Genomic DNA, 17,407 nt, shown 5'->3' on the forward strand with positions numbered 1-17,407 from the left:
ATGACAATATTGCTTTTTAAAAAAATCTATAAAAAAGAACATTCTTATTTCATTTTATTTTAACAAATAAGTGACCTTAAAGGTTAGAAACATTAGAAGACAGTTCTGAAAGTTTAAAAGGGGTTTCAATACAGCCATCTCAAAGCATCTCAATCATCAACAAAGAGAGAAGCAGAATGTAACCACAAACAATTTCATTTCCCTTAATAATGTTAAAAAGATCATATTCAGCAGACCTGAAGCACATTTACATGCACACAGCAAACCAGTTAACTGAGGAAAATCAGAGTAAAGCTGAATCAGGCAACAAGTTCCCATATACAGTGGTAATCTAAAAACCCACTTCTACATATAACTGGTCAGAACTCCCTCTGTGTGCTGCTTGCATTTTGACTGCACAGTAAGAGGACTGTAATTGTCAGCTCACATTTTCTGCTGCTGTGTTGTGCGGCTTAATTTTACAAACAGGCTGTTCAGCTGTGAAATTATTTACCTTGGTTTCAGAGCCACTTGTAATCAGACATTGGATTTAATTACTGTATTAAAGATTCAAGAACACACAGGCACAGGAAAAATCTGTCTTTTTACTTCTCCACAGTGCTGCGTCCTGTCTGTATACTACATATCAAGTAAAAGCCGTGTTAAATATGTGTGTAACCAGGGAATCTGATATATCTGGCAACAAACTAAAAAGAAACAAACACAAAAAATGAAATTAGGAATTTCTGTCTGCTAAAAACAAAAGCCTTTGTTTTAAAAGAAAACAAATTAAGCAGTTTTAATGAGCTATTTTTTTAAAGCCCACTGTATGTGACATTCAGAACTACTAGATGCCACACTAGAGCACCAACATCTCAGACTGAAAGAATCAGATGCATGGGCCACACCTTTCCACTTCCTTTTTTCATGCCTCATTTTCAACCAGAAAGGTTGTGCACATCAGAGTCACGAAAAAACAAAACATTAGTCCAATAGGCCAGCCTAGGGGGTAGCAGTGCACAAAAATCATAGTTGGGTATGTACCCTCGTTTTGAGGTCACAGTTCAATACATTTTTGGTACAGGTGAAAACAGGAGGTAAGTCATTACTGCTACAACTGGCTGCAATCCACTAATGAAATATAACATTGACAAAATATATCAATCAAGACAAATATTCTCTCAAATGAGAAATGAATAATTTCCATTAAAGTGCAGCATTTCAAAAATGAACTACTACTACATGAACTGCGTCATTCATGTCAGTCGATACTCAGTAGCTCTAGATATCAATCCACAAATCTTTGGAGCAACAACAGATGCATTGAATAAGTTGAGGAAAACTGCAGCATGTGCTTGATTAAAAGGCTGGTGTGACTTGCTGGTTGACATGTGCATGAAGGGCAACTTCGTAACAAGGTTTGAGTACTTTCAGCATGTGCTTAAAACCTGTGTTTTCGACAACAGAGTATGGTTGCATATCAGTAGCTTAAAAAACACCAGTGGTATTCGTTATTACTTGGCCCAGTCTGAACTAGCAACAGACTGCCTACACACGTGGACAAAATTGTTGGTACCCCTCAGTTAAAGAAGGAAAAACCCACAATTCTCACTGAAATCACTTGAAACTCACAAAAGTAACAATAAATAAAAATTTATTGAAAATTAAATAATCAAAATCAGCCATCACTTTTGAATTGTTGATTAACATAATTATTTAAAAAAACAAACTAATGAAATAGGGCTGGACAAAAATGATGGTACCCATAACTTAATATTTTGTTGCACAACCTTTTGAGGCAATCACTGCAATTAAACGATTTCTGTATTTGTCAATGAGCGTTCTGCAGCTGTCAACAGGTATTTTGGCCCACTCCTCATGAGCAAACAGCTCCAGTTGTCTCAGGTTTGATGGGTGTCTTCTCCAAATGGCATGTTTCAGCTCCTTCCACATATGTTCAATGGGATTCAGATCTGGGCTCATAGAAGGCCACTTTAGAATAGTCCAACGCTTTTCTCTCAGCCATTCTTGGGTGTTTTTGGCTGTGTGTTTTGGATCGTTGTCCTGTTGGAAGACCCATGACCTGCGACTGAGACCAAGCTTTCTGACACTAGGCAGCACATTTCTCTCCAGAATGCCTTGATAGTCTTCAGATTTCATCGTACCTTGCACACTTTCAAGACACCCTGTGCCAGATGCAGCAAAGCAGCCCCAAAACATTACTGAGCCTCCTCCATGTTTCACCGTAGGGACAGTGTTCTTTTCTTCGTATGCTTGGTTTTTGAGTCTACGAACATAGAGTTGATGTGCCTTACCAAAAAGCTCCAGTTTGGTCTCATCTGTCCAAAGGACATTCTCCCAGAAGCTTTGTGGCTTGTCAACATGCATTTTTGCAAATTCCAGTCTGGCTTTTTTATGAGTTTTTTTCAGCAGTGGTGTCCTCCTTGGTCGTCTCCCATGAAGTCCACTTTGGCTCAAACAACGACGAATGGTGCGATCTGACACTGATGTACCTTGGCCTTGGAGTTCACCTTTAATTTCTTTGGAGGTTGCTCTGGGCTCTTTGGATACAATTCCAACGATCCGTCTCTTCAATTTGTCATCAATTTTCCTCTTGCGGCCACGTCCAGGGAGGTTGGCTACTGTCCCGTGGGTCTTGAACTTCTGAATAATATGAGCCACTGTTGTCACAGGAACTTCAAGCTGTTTAGAGATGGTCTTAGCCTTTACCTTTAAGATGTTTGTCTATAATTTTTTTTCGGATGTCCTGGGACAATTCTCTCCTTCGCTTTCTGTTGCCCATGTTCAGTGTGGTACACACCTTTTCACCAAACAGCAGGGTGACTACTTGTCTCCCTTTAAATAGGCAGACTGACTGATTATGAGTTTGGAAACACCTGTGATGTCAATTAAATGACACACCTGAGTTAATCATGTCACTCTGGTCAAATAGTTTTCAATCTTTTATAGAGGTACCATCATTTTTGTCCAGGCCTGTTTCATTAGTTTGTTTTTTTAAATAATTATGTTAATCAACAATTCAAAAGTAATGGCTGTTTTTGATTATTTAATTTTCAATAAATTTTTATTTATTGTTACTTTTGTGAGTTTCAAGTGATTTCAGAGAGAATTGTAGGTTTTTCCTTCTTTAACTGAGGGGTACCAACAATTTTGTCCACGTGTGTATATGCCATGGGAAGATGGGTTTGCATGGCATTCTTTAATATTTTTTCCAGGACTGAAGTTTACATGTTCGTTATGTCATTCTCAAATAAGGGAGCAAATTCATCATACAACAAGCTACATACCAATTGTAGCAGAACAATGCTGGCATAAAACATTTGTCCAATTCGCCAATGCTAGTTTTATGTTCAAAATCTCAGATAAAGAAATTCTGATAGCAGGCAGACAACAAAACCGTGCAGCAGGTATCATAACACTGACGGTATGGCTGAAATTGTAAACAACGCTGCTGATGTTCTTTTTTTAACTGTTAGTCATGCAGGTTTCTTTACACTGTGTAAATGTGTGCACACAGCCAGAGTAAAAAAAATAAGCGATAAAAAGAAATCTGAACTCATTTTCTATTTTCCCACGCTCAGCCACTTTGAACGATACAGAAAACGGCATCGATATGTGTGAAAATTGTCTGAGAATTAGCACATTGTATTCAATAAATGTAAACACAAAGCTTTAATTCTGTTTTTTCTTCATAATTGCAGTTTAACACTGTTTATTGTGGCAGTGTTATGTTTTCATTCTAAAATGAACATTATATAAAGCTCTGCTTCCTGCCATTCATCTGACATCCACAAAAAGAAAATGAAGCTATTCTTCCCTTAAACATATGCAGCTTTAAAAATGTCACTGTCTTTATTTCTTTGGGTGAAGCAAAGTAAATATCGAAAAAATGACAGAACTATACATTTACTGTGGTAAACATGAAGAGATCTGCTTCCTTGCTACCTGGACTCACCTGCTGGCATTGAGATTGAGTTTCTCCTCTGTGTCTTTCAGCAGCTGCTCAAAGTCCAGATCACTGCCAGCTCCTGGAACCAGCAGGTCCACAAAGGCATGGTCGTCTGGAAAATCCCCCGGCCATTCCATGACGCTCTGCAAGAGAGAGAATTGGCTTTATACCATTAAAAACATCCTAATTTGATGTGCACCAGTTCATGAAACACAATAATACAAAAGATATCACTCGTGTCAGGAATGAATCAACAATGTAGATTGACATCAATCAACTGCATGATCTGGAGTGTTGTATTATCACAGCTGTCTGTCAAGAAACACACACATTCCACACACTCGACACCGACACAGCCATGTGCTCTACAATAATTTGAAATTTCCTCAAACAGGAGTGTTATTAGGGGGCACAAATCAATTTCACCTGAAACAAAAGGAAGCTTATGATCAACAAGAACAGTTTCTTCCAGTCCCCCTCCCTTTTTCATGGAAAATCATTTGCAGTAGGAGGGCCCCTGATCAAAATGCATTGCCTCAGCCTCCAACCATTTCCACCTACTGACACTACACAGAGTTAACACAGGGGAAAAAAGACCAAATAAATAAACAATGAGGTGAGATGCTCTTCAGTCAGGGCTTTAAATAAACAACTCATGGTCTCTTCTAGAACTGAGGGCTACCTCCCCTACCCTGTGGTGCTTAACGCTCATGCTAACAGCCAATCCCACACTGGTGCAGCGCTGCTGGATCTCATATCAACATTGTCATCAGCGCGAGTCAAGTGGAAGGTAATGGAGAGTGTCTGTGTCAATTTGGCTTTCTCACACTCCGCCTCTCGCCCCTTCCTCGTCATCTGCTCTGATTTTAATAATCCCTGTCAAACTCCAAACAGCTCCCCGCACTCCGCTCTGCTTCTTCGCTGCAGCATACAGTCTATGCCACTCTCCCTGACAGGGTAGACAGGAAGCTCAACATTCATTTAGCCTGCACAAAGGGAGGCCTGTCCAGCTGGACAAATATTATTTTCCTCCGCTGACAGCCTCACCAGTTAAGCTTGTCCTTTATTATTTCTCCCTCTCTTCTTCTCCCTTACTGCTTCCCCTCATCATCACGCTCCCTCTGCGCCACTGTCTGAGAGGGGGTCTATACGCAGTCATTGCTGAAAGGGGAGAGGATTTTCAATCCGTGGATTAGGAACTCAACATTGTAATTATATGGACTGAGCAAGACAGTGTGTGTGCACGTGATTTTTGGATAGTGTCTTATTGTGTGAGTGTGTGCATTGTCTACAACATCACACCTTTCTTCAGGCGTTTAAAGGACAGACAAACAGACGGATGGAAGGTTTGAATGTCCATACTGTACGTCTGCTGGGTGTCTACCTCCTGGTCTGCCGTCATATCATCTGTTATCTTAAGCAGCAGTGTGCACATGTGAGTGTGTGTGAGTTAGGATTCACCAGGCAGCACACGGGGCCTCATTAGTACTATACTTTAAATCATCCAGTCTCCATTGTCTTGTCATTAGCTCTTTAGAAAGCAGATGTTGGAGAAGCCCCCATGTGTTTCACAGAGTTGCAATAGGGACGACTGGGCCAGGCACTGAGACGCTGCCTGCCTGAGACATCAGCTCCACAGAACAGGAGAAGAAACGCACTCTTTCTCTCTCTCTTTCTCTCTCTCTTTCTCTCTCTCGCACACACACACACACACACACACACACACACACACACACACACACACACACACACACACACACACACACACACACACACACACACACACACACACACACACACACACACACACACACACACATCACTGTCCTAGCTCTCTTGCTGCTGCCTGTCTACACCAGCTAGGCTAACACACAGGCCCATTTACAGTAATGAGTTTGTCCTGAAATATTTAGCAGCATGTCCCCCAGGCTGCCGCTTTAAAACCACTTAGAGCATGTCAAGTTAAAGTCAACATTATTTTAAAGGGGTACCTAACAGTCTGCCGTAAAAGAAACATAATAAATTAAACAGGTGCATATTCTAAGATCACAACAGTGCTGAGAGCTATCTCATGCACACCCTGGGGAGGGACGACTTCGCTGTTACTGTACAATCAGGTAAGCCTGCTCCATTACATGGCTTTTGACTGATTTTTTTCTGTACAGCAAGACCTGTCTGCTTTGGACCTTAATAAATTTGTCTCATCAGTTCTGATATTTCTGCTGGATATGGCAAGCACAAATCTTATTAAAATGCATCGGTCACTTTTTTGTTGCCACAGGAAAAAGTGTAGACATAATATCTTCTTAAAATATGATGTGTACAGCCGTTCAGAGATCATGGTGCAACAGCTTTGCATCGACAATACAAATGCCTTTGTGATTAGCTTACACTCAGGGAATGAATAATACATGGCATAATCCCAATATTACTAGCTGTTGCTGTTTTGCAGAGTGATCACCATTATTCAACAGTATTAAAGTATCCTGAGCAATGAGTCAATTACAACCCTTGAAAAACCAAACAGTATTGTCACACTGGAGCAGATCGTATTATGCAGTTTATTACATCCCAACTGTTATGCTTTCAGTGAACTTACACAATCCGATCCCAAACATTAACAAACAAAACATTAACATAGCACAAGTGACATATACACACAGTTGGATTGGGTATGACTGTACAGGTGACAAAAAATGCAAAAAAGAAAGGGGAAAAAAGCAAATATATCAACATACTATAAATTTTAAGGGTTTTTGGTGCCCAATTTGCATCTATTTATAAATCCGTTAATATAATAACAAATTCCTTATTAGTGAGCAATCTTTTAATCTGTAAACTCTTAGATAATATTATAATATAAACATCCCAATTTCCAAGACCCTTCTGCGAAATTCTTTAGCATCTTGTTTTGTCCAGTTAACATAAAGTCAAAAACCAAAGATATTTCTGTTACAGAACATTGTAGAAAATAAAAAAGGCAGGAAGTCATCACATTTGAAAGGCCAGTGGATGTTTTTTTTAATGAATTCAGAAATGATTCATGTATTATCAAATCAATCAATAATTATTTGTGCTTGATTAAATTTGTCAATCAGTTAATGAATTATAAACAAAGCATTTCAGTGCCAGGGGATGAAATGCATTTTATTCTCATTTGATTTGCAGTTTGTAAAATTTTATAGAAATGTTAACAGTCTCTTCTAGTATGAAACACAGACATATGTTGACATGTTTCAATTTTTTTTAGAAGTAATGAGAGTGTTCAGCTGTTGACCTTTACTTACTTTTTTGTGGTGGAGGTGTTTGCTCAAGCATTGACACTTTTCAACCTTTTATCTTTTTCTATCGAATTTTTGATCACCCTAATTCCTCATTATCAACCACAGAATATTAGAAAAAATTAAAACATGTCCATCATAATTTCTGAGAAGCCAATTTAAAACATTTAAAAGCAACGTAAAATGATTAATGAATAAATAACTTACAGTTTATCAGACCTATAGTTAATTATTAATTAGAAGCTAACCATGTCAACAATAAATCTGTTCTCTCATTGTCTTTTTCAGACTATACACGTTGTACAGCCTTAAACATTCTGTGTGTTTGTCGGTAAAACCAGCACATTAACCCTCATGTTGTCCTGCGGGTGAAAACTGACCCGTTTGAAAATGTGTGTGTGTGATGTCCACATTTTCAATCTTTTTTGAAAATCTTTGAACATTTTTTGGTGGAAAAAAAAAGAAATGTTAAAAATGTTTCTTTTTAAAAGTTTAAAAGTTTTACTGATACATGTATATGTAGTCACCTTAGATGTTTTTAGGATTTTTTTGGAAGATATTTACTCATTTTTGAAAATATTTACTAGAATTTTCTTGCAATATTTGGGGGATTTGGGAAATTTTTATTGATATTTTCTTCCTGAAGGTTATGCAAATTCTTGGAAATTTGGGGAATTTTTGGATTTTTTTCAGATGGGGAAACAATATTTTTTGAGGAGGACAACAGGAGGGTTAATGAGAGAGACAGACATTGGACTACTGACTTTCCCCTGTTTGTTGTTGTACTTGTCCATGTGACTGGCCATCCAGATCTTTCAGATGACAGTAGTCTGTGTAGCTATAGCACGGACGTATCACTGTATTTCCTGATTGTCACAGGTTATCTGTAATTTTTTACAAAATGTTGTGGATTCAGGGCATATATGTTACATAAACAGTCCCACCACCTCAACACACATCACACTGCTGGTACTGTGTGTATATAGCATAAATCCTAGATCTCATATCCACTGTCCATAGTGTTTACGTAATTTATACTGTCCATTCTGTCATTTATCCCTCATTAATATTTGCATCTATCCATCTTTACATTGTTATTTATGTAGCACACTCATATTCCCTACAACTTATTGTATTTTTATACTTTTTATACATTTATGTATCTTGCATACTTTCATGCAGTGTTTTTACAGCTTAAGGTGCATATATTTTTGGACATCCAGACTGTACTATTCTAGTTTCATATTTCATATTGCACTGTATTTTTACAGCTTCTTTTGCACTTCAGGTTATAAACTAAACTGCACGTAGTTGTATTTGTACACGTCCTCTCTACAATGACAGTAAGGCTGAATCTAACCTTCTCGAATCATCTCATCTAATCTAAACATGACAACTGTGTGATGTTATGGCAGACAAGGCATCGTTTCAGTGTTTCTTGGGTGTCTTACCGTCTACAAGCTCCTTAATCCAGCCAGTGTTAATCCATGACAAGGAAGGGAAAATGCCAACTACATCGTTTGCGCTCACTTCTTGCAGATATTCATCTACAGCCGCTATTTTCAGCTCTAATAAAACGGCAAACCAAGACAATTTAACAGCTAATATGCCAGCATGTGGTATAATTTACATTGCTATGACTGACAGCGTATCTATCGCTGTGACTGAGCGCAACACGTCACTGAGCAGTTTTTTGTGAACAACTGTGCGGCTTTAAAGCAGATTCTGTGTCAGAAATCACGTTCCACTATTATCGATCAAATATTGCTGTTAGTTAATCAATGCTTGATGATCTTCCATGTATTTTGGCCGTTTCCGGGGGCTGAAAGCGTCCGTGACAACAACCTGGAAGTAGCTCTGTGAAAACTTCCGCACTGTGGAACGTTCCAACTGTTAAATCAAACAGGGGGAGGAAGTAATTCACGGTGATAGGGAAATATGTAAAGTTTATAAATAAGGCACAACATGTCACACAATACAGTATTTTAGTTAAATTCACGTCTTTTATGTCAGATATTTAGTGGACAAAATCTTGCAAATCCCTGTAAAATATTTCCCCACAATGAGTGTCTCCCCTTTCCCAAAATAGTTAGCTACACAGCGAAGCTGTCCACTCATGGCAACTGAACGGTGGACCCGCTTCAGGATCAAACGCATTTCTACCGTTTAGCAACCAAAATGAGCACATTGATAGACGTTTATGTTGGTTTGCGAAGGTGAGCGACATTTTGGAAGCCACATACTGATCCAAACGCTGCCACGTTGTTGGATGTCACTGTCAGAGTTTGGGCACGCCTAAACTGGGAGTCCCCGTCGGTGGTATGAGAAAGGTACTTGATCAGTCAGCCAGCTGTGTTTTGGCAGTGAACTATTGATGAATGAAAAACAGTCAAAGCAGATTCCAGTCATAATCATGTGCTCTGACCTGAAACTCAAAAATGCAAGGTTTATTAAAAGGAGTTTATATAGCTCGGAGCTTTGGTAGAGCCATTCTTTTTTGTAACGTGTGAAAGCAGTTTAAGTCATGTAGTCTAACAAGAAGTGCAGCATTATTTTCCCCAGTTAATATCACGACTATCATATAATTGTCTCCACTTTAACCTCACTTTGTCTGTTTGCTCGTCAGGATGGAGAGCTGCACACATGTTTTCCAGATCTCTGGGATCAAAACCAAAGATAAGAAGAGGGCTCTGGTGCAGGGAATCCTACAGCTGGGTGGCAAATACATTGGTGGCTCAGTGAGTACAGATCCCTTAAAACATGCCGTGAAAACGACAGGTGCTTTTCAGATATTCTGAAATTCTATACAGTACCGTTCAAAAGTTTGGAGTCACCTAGACAATTTCGTGTTTTACATGAAAACCTCACACTTATATTCATGTGCTAACATAATTGCACAAGGCTTTTCTAATCATCATTTATCCTTACAACTCCATTAGCTAACACAATGTAGCATTAGAACACAGTAGTGATGGTTGCTGGAAATGTTCCTCTGTACCCCTATGTAGATATTCGATTAAAAATAGTTACTTTCCAGCTAGAATAGTCATTTATTACATTAACAATGTTTAGAATGCATTTCTGATTAATTTAATGTTATCTTCATTGAAGAAAAAAATGCTTTTCTTTTGAAAGTAACCCCAAACTTTTGAACAGCAGTGTATATTCCTTTACAAAAGCTTTAGGTTCCTGGCAGACAGTTGTTAATGTTAGGTAGTGTTTCTGTAAATGTGCAACAAGGTCACATTTTCATATGCAAATTAGATTTGTGGCAAAATGTAGTGGGCGTCTTGTTATCTTTCAAGACATAGTGTACAAGTTGTACAGATTACGAGTCTGTCGTAGAGACAACACACACTCATCCAGAGTCATGCTCACTTTCACACCTACGACCTATTAAGAACCACTATTTAATTTAAATCAGAGGAAAGCCATGTACAAAGGAGAACAGCTGACCAACAGGATTGGATCCAGAAACTTTTTGGTGAAAGGGAACAGTGCTAACAATTGAACCCCTGTGCAAGTTTTAAGAAAATAAAACAAAAGAAATTAATAAATGACTACAGTGGAAAAAAAAATAATTCTAATTATCTGAAAAATTGCCTGTTGTCTGCTGTTGCAGCGTTCTCTTGCCAGGGGAAACATGCCAACATCCACCAGGCAGAAACCTACCACACTGAAAATTTTGAGTTTTGCTGAGGATTTAGATCACGTTGTAATGCCTCCCTGTTGCTTTTTTTTTTTCCTGTGGATTATCACAGTTTTGAGGAAATACTGGTGCTGCATGGTGAAAAGAATTACAAACTAGCCACTGCATTGATTTTCTCTATAGCAGAATGACAGTGTGATGGAGCCAGAATGGACTGGCAAAGCAAGATTACCTGGAATGCTATCTATGACAAGCAAAAACTGACATGTAGCTAACTGATTACCACAAAGTTACTAGAAGTTTAGCACTACTGGCAAACTGTGGTGGTGAATGTGTTTGCCGAATGTGGCAAACTTCTCATTCTTGGCAGAATGTTGCTGAAAGTTTGCCACTACTGGCCAACATTGGCAAACCTGTGACAATGTGTGTTGGCAAACTAATGTCTTTGCTGCAAATCGGCAACAAATGTGCCACAAAACTGCCACCACATTTTTTACTTTCTGATGTATCTCATGGGATCAATATACGTATAATTGCGGGACTTTTTGTAACATGGTTGACAGGTATCATAGTTGATATTTTTTGCTGTTTTCAGGCCACCAATAACCAAACATCACATGGCATTTTTACAGAAAGATTCTTCTAAATTGTTATATTTACAATTAAGTAAAGTTAAATTGAAAGTTTTTTTTTATATAAAGATATTGCAATAAACCTGGTGACATGACATAAATCCACACTTGACTCACACACTACTTTATATTAAATAACTCAGAAAGCCTTGGAGTTAATTGCCAGTCATTTCTTCAGGAGGAAACTACATCATGTGGAGGACTTCATGTGATTTGGAATTAACACACTTCCTTCAGAGGTGTTTTTGTAATGGGTAATTTAGCTAAAAGGGATTTTTTGGGCACAGATATTTTTTTTTTTTTGCTTTCCATATAGAATTTGATATATTGCCAGAAAATAAATATCTGTCATGATTATGTCAATTTAATAAAAAAGAACACAATCAAAACAATTTTTGAATAAGCTCATTTTATTATTATTTAGCTAATTAGAAGGTGGTTGTATTTAAATTCGAATGGTTATTCAGTTGACATTTTAGTGATATCCAGTCATTTGTTTTATTATTATTATTAATAATAATAATAATAATAATAATAAACAATAATAACAATAAGTGATTGTTTCCATAATAAATAATTATGGAATTTGTAAAGACATGATCATAATCAGCATACGTAAAAACAGTGGTTTAAAATATGTGCAAGATATTTTCCATGGACTTCAAAAGTCCCTCAATTTTAAACTGACCCAATGATTATTCGATATGAGATGTAGTTTAACAACTTTTAAAAAAACTGGTTGCTAGCATCACTAGCCCGGACTCCCAAATATAGAAAATCAAGCAATTGTTTTTGCTTTGAAGATCAAGAAATTGTAACTGCAGCAATGTGCCATCATGTAACAAAACTCTATCACTGATGTTCTGTCATTTAAGTGATTCATTGAATGAGTGACTGGTTGTGTACAGTCAGTCTCCAGTTCTGTGAACGACAGCGAGGGTTTGATTTTGTTGTTATCAGCTGGCCTGGGACCCTAAATCTATTTTTAAGAGTAAAATCAAAAAATTATTTTCAGTTCCTATGCTTGCACCTCTCCTTTACTATATGCTTACTTTTACATATTATGTTAAGGTAAATGTATTAATAAATTAGACCGTGGTGCTGAGCATCATCCATCGACAGAGACTGGCTGTATTGTATGCGTCATTGTTTTTGATTAACTGCTTTGTGTAACAGTAAGTAGGTGAATGACATGGTCCCTCTTTGGTCTTTTTGTTGTTGGTAAATCTTCAATTGTCCTGTGGTTGACAGCAGTTTCATTTTCTGTCAGTGAGTGCAGTTTATATCAGGTAGATGCTTTCTTCATCTGAGACAGACTACGTGCCTTGTACTGCAGCTTATGCAACTGATGTATTCATTTGTTTTTTCAGGTTTGATGATAGGTCAGTATGATTTGAATACTTACTAATGATTTACTGGGATATCTTTTATTAAATGAAACCCCACTGGTGTTATATGTACTGATGCAATGCTTTTGTTACAGGTGTATCACTACGAGAGCACCCATCTCATTATCCCTCAGGTTTTGTCCAGTGAGAAGTTTTTGGCAGCCTGTGCTGCAGGTCAGTTATGATTATTTTAAGTAATAAAAACAAGGTTTTCAAAGATAACTCGTATCTTGTTTTCTGAAGCTACAGTATATTACCCTAATTCATTCAACTCTTATGTGTCTCATGACTAACATAACATTAGTCCCCTTTCACTGGATTTCATTCTTTCTGCTTCTCTCCTAACAGGAAAGTGGGTTGTGACTCCAGGTTATGTGTTGGACAGTGTTAAGAATGGTTCCTGGCTTCCGGAGGGCCCCTATGAAGTGACCATTTCCACCAGTTCCACTGCTGCCTTCCACCCTGTCAGACAATGGAGAGAGAAGGTGTCCAGTGGGAAGCTAAAAGGAGCCTTCCAGGGCTGGAGGGTTCTCCTGATGGTGCGAGAGCCCACCCGGAGAGCCATGTTCAAACGGTGGGATTCCAGGCAGAAATAATTAATTGGGAATCACAATAAAACCTTCACGAAAGAAGTATAATAATAACAATAAATATATTATTCTTTAATCTTTCCAGGCTGCTGAAAGCAGGGATGGCCAAAGTGTACCACTGCCCTCTCCCCTCTCATGCCTCCATCACTCATGTTATGGCTAAACCTGTTACAGAGAACTCAAAATCCCACAATGCTCCTTGCTACCCTGTGAGCCACATAGTCCAGCACCTCTTTGGGGTAAGTCAAACTAAATTCTGGAAGATCTAAGGTCGTAATTGAGGAGTGGGCTTCATCACAGTAGTTTCATTTTGCCTTTCAATTTTTCTTCTGTTGTATGGTCTTCAGTTAAATTTTCCATCAGTACTCAGGTTTTAAAGTTTGCATTTTGCCTCCAGGTGGTGGCTCACACCTATTACTTTCTCAAATCTCGTTGTACCCTGTATAATGACTATAAAGCATATTCTATTCTATTTAAACTGATTTATACTGCTTTTTTTTTTTTTACCAGGAATATTGGCTTGAAAATATTGTTTGAAAGTCTTCAAATGCCTTTTTTTCGTTTGGCAGAGCAATAATGTGGACATGAATTTCCACATGGCAGAGGATCATCCAACAGAGATGAAGGCCAGATTTGTTGATGCTGACTTCTCTAACTTGGAGGCAGAAATCAAGAACTACGTAATCAAGCAAGAGGTGTGTGTTCATGCTGTTGTTTTTACCTGTAAGAGTGTGTTGCAGAGAAGCATTGAATCATAATGTTTAGACACCATTTAACACACTCTTAGTTGGTTTGTATTCTGCTCACTTGAATGACCTTTTATTGCTGTTTTGTATGTATTTGACATTGTTAATGGGGTCTTTTCCTGTAGGGCCAGCCAAGACTGCACTTCCTTGAATTTCTGGGTTACCATGACCCTTATCGTCCCCAGTCACAGGTAGACGTGCATACATATCAGCCTCCTCACTACAATACATCTCTAAGATAACTATGTGTTTCATCAAGAGGATCAGGTCATTCAATTTCCTTTATGTCATACATTTCAATGGGAAGTGACATCTAGAGCAAGGACGCATCATAGCCAGGTCACCGATTTAACCACCACTGTCAGCTGATCTGAGAGTTTTGATTGGCAGCCCTATTAACGATACTCTCCCCTGTACTGTCCATACCTTACCCAAGTGGATATCCGTTGGATTGCTATTAGACGTGCTCATGTATTCCCTTTCTATCCTTTGAGTCCATATGCTATTTGCCAATAAGCGACAGTCAGAAGTGACCCCCAGAAACTTTTCATGCTCGTTCAGTTCTTACTTCCATTACCCTTCTGCCCTCGTTTTTTTCTTATCTTTCCCCCATCTGTCTCTTTTACTTCCGTGTTCCCTCCTTCTTTTCATACACCTCTTACATTTTCTCATTGTTCCTGTATTCCTTCAGGCAACAGAAACAGATTTCAGCAATGTTGGTAGTATGATCGAGTGTGGACTCTTCACTGAAGCCTTGGACTCAATCAGAAGCGCTGTGTTCCCAGGCCTGCTGCCACCAGCGCCATACCTGATCTCCCTCTTAGAGTATGCACAGCAGGTAGGACCAGAATTACCGGACTACAGAACTCCCCACCTTCTGCTGCATGAGCCCCAGAGGCTGTACAGAAGTATTACTTGTCCCTTTTTGGAATTTGGAAAGCTTGCTCAGACAGAAATTTTTGTTTGGCTGAGGAGTGTTGTTGGATTGAACTGTAATTGAGACTGATGACTATTTTTAACTATTAATTAATTGGTGAAATAATTTCTTTGATCAATCATTTTGTCTGTAAAATATCAGGAAATGTCCTCATAATTTTCGCCTTTGCTTGCTTGAAACAGCACTTAAAAGATTAATTTTGTGGTATCAACAAGTCAATTGTTGCAGCTCCACAGTAGTTTGGCATTCTGTTGCATTCAAATATTCAAACTGATTGAACCTCAAGTGTTCTGTGTTTATTATGCCACAGGGTAACGCCACCTCTGTCTTCCTGAGAAATTTCCAGCAAGTCATGTACAAACTGCTCCTCACCAACCCTCCATGGTTGGCTCCCAGCTCAGTGAAAAAATATTTTTCTCAAGTGTTACAGTGTCCTCAGTGCAAAAGGGGCTTGTGGCCTTTTCTAGAGACCGCCATCAGGTAAAGATGTTTTGTGAAATTATACTTGTTAACAATTTGATAGTTTTAATTGTTTAGATGTTAGGACAGCAATATTCATCTTTTTCAATTAAAAGGAACAATTTGCATCTCACATTATGCACTCTACAATTATTCTGGCAGCAATCCCATTAATGTGAAAAACACTCCTCATATCAACTGGTACATGTGATCTTCCAGGTACTGCCTGTCCAGCGAGGTCACGTGTCACCCACTGCCTGGACCTGCCCTGCCAACACTGTTACATTTCCACTGTGACATCCTGGGACTTTCCCTCAAGCTCTTCCAGGGGGAACTCCACTCCGTCACTGCCGGGTAACAACTTCAGTCAACTGAGGGGGAGATAGGACAGTACAGTTTATCAACCCATCACCAACTCATCTGCCTTGCAAGTGCATAGCTGTGGAGGGATGTTCCCATAAATATGAGCTGCTCTTGGCAGAAATTCTTAAATTGTATTATTTTAGCTGGAGGTGATACATATTTGTTTTAATTCCTAACAAGGGAGTAGCTTACAGTCATACAGCATAAAATAATGCAGATGCATGTCCTTGTTAGATTTTTTTTCAGTTTGCACTTTTCTGTGTTTTTTTAATGTAAAGTTAGTAAAACTACACATTGATACCTAAACTGTATATTTATTTTAAGTACTTTATGCCACTATTTCTATTTTTATAATAATTTTACTGGTTCTTTTTAATATTCTGTCTTGCATTTATTACCCCTGCGTTTCCTGCCTCAGAGATTTCATGCTGCCACAGGGAACGAGAGTCTCTCCAGCATCAGGCTCTCTGCTGTATGGAACCTTTTGGACTGTGTGGGAGCGCTCCACTCTGCTGTCGTCTGCTGTGAAACAGCTAACTCAGCTCTTGATACAGGCTGCCATGGAGGTAAATACTTTGCTATTTTAATTGGATTGGATTGTTTTGTTCATATCAGGCAGCAAAATTGGGTTTATTGTGAGCTGTAAGAGCCAGCTGGGTTCAGATTTGTGATCTGACTGGAAAAATAAAGTTAGCGTTGCTCTGAGAGCTTGCTAGGTCCACAGTGTGATGTTGTTTATCTTCACTGAAGGACTATGCTGAGAGGGATGAGAAGCAGAAGCTGCATTTGGCCGACACCCTGCTGGACCTCCTGTCTGTGTTGGTGGAGTTCTGGTGTCAGCAACACTTCAAACTGAACCGGATCCTCGTGGAAAAAGGCCTGAAAGACCTCTCAGAGCACCTCGCTGTTATAAGCCAGGGTATGGAATCAGAACTGAAAAACTGCAGAACAGGAAAAATAACTGGAAGAATGTCTGTTTTTAGTTCCTCTGAAAGTTCTGCTGTGGTTTTGTAAATGTTGTCTTTGAGTTTATAGTTAAATCTTTTCAGCAGCAGCCGGCTGAATTAAAATGCTTTAAAGTAAATTAGTCGCAATGTTAAGCACAAGTTTTGCATTTTTAATCATGCACTCATATAACGCTGGAAGCCTTTTTTTGTCTTTCTGATTTTCTTCATATATAAAGAAAAAAAATGTGACGTGATGTTGTCTTACATATTTCATCTCTGTTCTGTACCTTAGATGCAGCTCCAGTTGTTTTGGTTGAACTGGTCGTCAGAGTTCGCTCTACCAGGCTCAAGTTGATGATAGCTGATGCCATATTCAGGAATCTCTGTTGCAAAAATGGAGTCACCATGGGAGATGAACCGCTCTCTCTCAAGAAAATGGTGTGTAAGATTTCGGCTCATCGCTCTT

At 38.7% G+C, this 17,407-nt stretch overlaps 2 protein-coding genes across 4 annotated transcripts in view; one reads left to right on the forward strand and one right to left on the reverse strand.

Moving 5' to 3' along the window:
• Window positions 1–9,091, reverse strand: part of kiaa0825 (KIAA0825 ortholog) — a 121,654-nt gene extending 112,563 nt beyond the window's left edge. For all 3 annotated transcript variants that reach the window (XM_022192622.2, XM_022192630.2, XM_051950412.1), the window contains exons 1-2: window positions 8,682–9,091; window positions 3,956–4,092 (exon numbers count right to left, since the gene is read on the reverse strand). In XM_022192622.2, coding sequence (XP_022048314.1) covers window positions 3,956–4,086 — 131 coding nt within the window. In that variant the 5' untranslated portion in view covers window positions 4,087–4,092; window positions 8,682–9,091. The remainder of the gene's footprint in view (window positions 1–3,955; window positions 4,093–8,681) is intronic.
• Window positions 9,092–9,328: 237 nt separating this feature from the next.
• slf1 (SMC5-SMC6 complex localization factor 1) overlaps window positions 9,329–17,407 on the forward strand; it is a 33,862-nt gene continuing 25,783 nt past the window's right edge. The window contains exons 1-13 of the mRNA XM_022192609.2: window positions 9,329–9,560; window positions 9,857–9,968; window positions 12,995–13,073; window positions 13,248–13,473; window positions 13,575–13,728; window positions 14,059–14,184; window positions 14,361–14,426; window positions 14,927–15,073; window positions 15,483–15,652; window positions 15,851–15,985; window positions 16,413–16,560; window positions 16,745–16,913; window positions 17,234–17,379. Coding sequence (XP_022048301.1) covers window positions 9,858–9,968; window positions 12,995–13,073; window positions 13,248–13,473; window positions 13,575–13,728; window positions 14,059–14,184; window positions 14,361–14,426; window positions 14,927–15,073; window positions 15,483–15,652; window positions 15,851–15,985; window positions 16,413–16,560; window positions 16,745–16,913; window positions 17,234–17,379 — 1,677 coding nt within the window. The 5' untranslated portion in view covers window positions 9,329–9,560; window position 9,857. The remainder of the gene's footprint in view (window positions 9,561–9,856; window positions 9,969–12,994; window positions 13,074–13,247; window positions 13,474–13,574; window positions 13,729–14,058; window positions 14,185–14,360; window positions 14,427–14,926; window positions 15,074–15,482; window positions 15,653–15,850; window positions 15,986–16,412; window positions 16,561–16,744; window positions 16,914–17,233; window positions 17,380–17,407) is intronic.

Source organism: Acanthochromis polyacanthus, chromosome 7, assembly GCF_021347895.1.
Source record: "Acanthochromis polyacanthus isolate Apoly-LR-REF ecotype Palm Island chromosome 7, KAUST_Apoly_ChrSc, whole genome shotgun sequence".
Lineage (NCBI taxonomy): Eukaryota > Metazoa > Chordata > Actinopteri > Pomacentridae > Acanthochromis > Acanthochromis polyacanthus.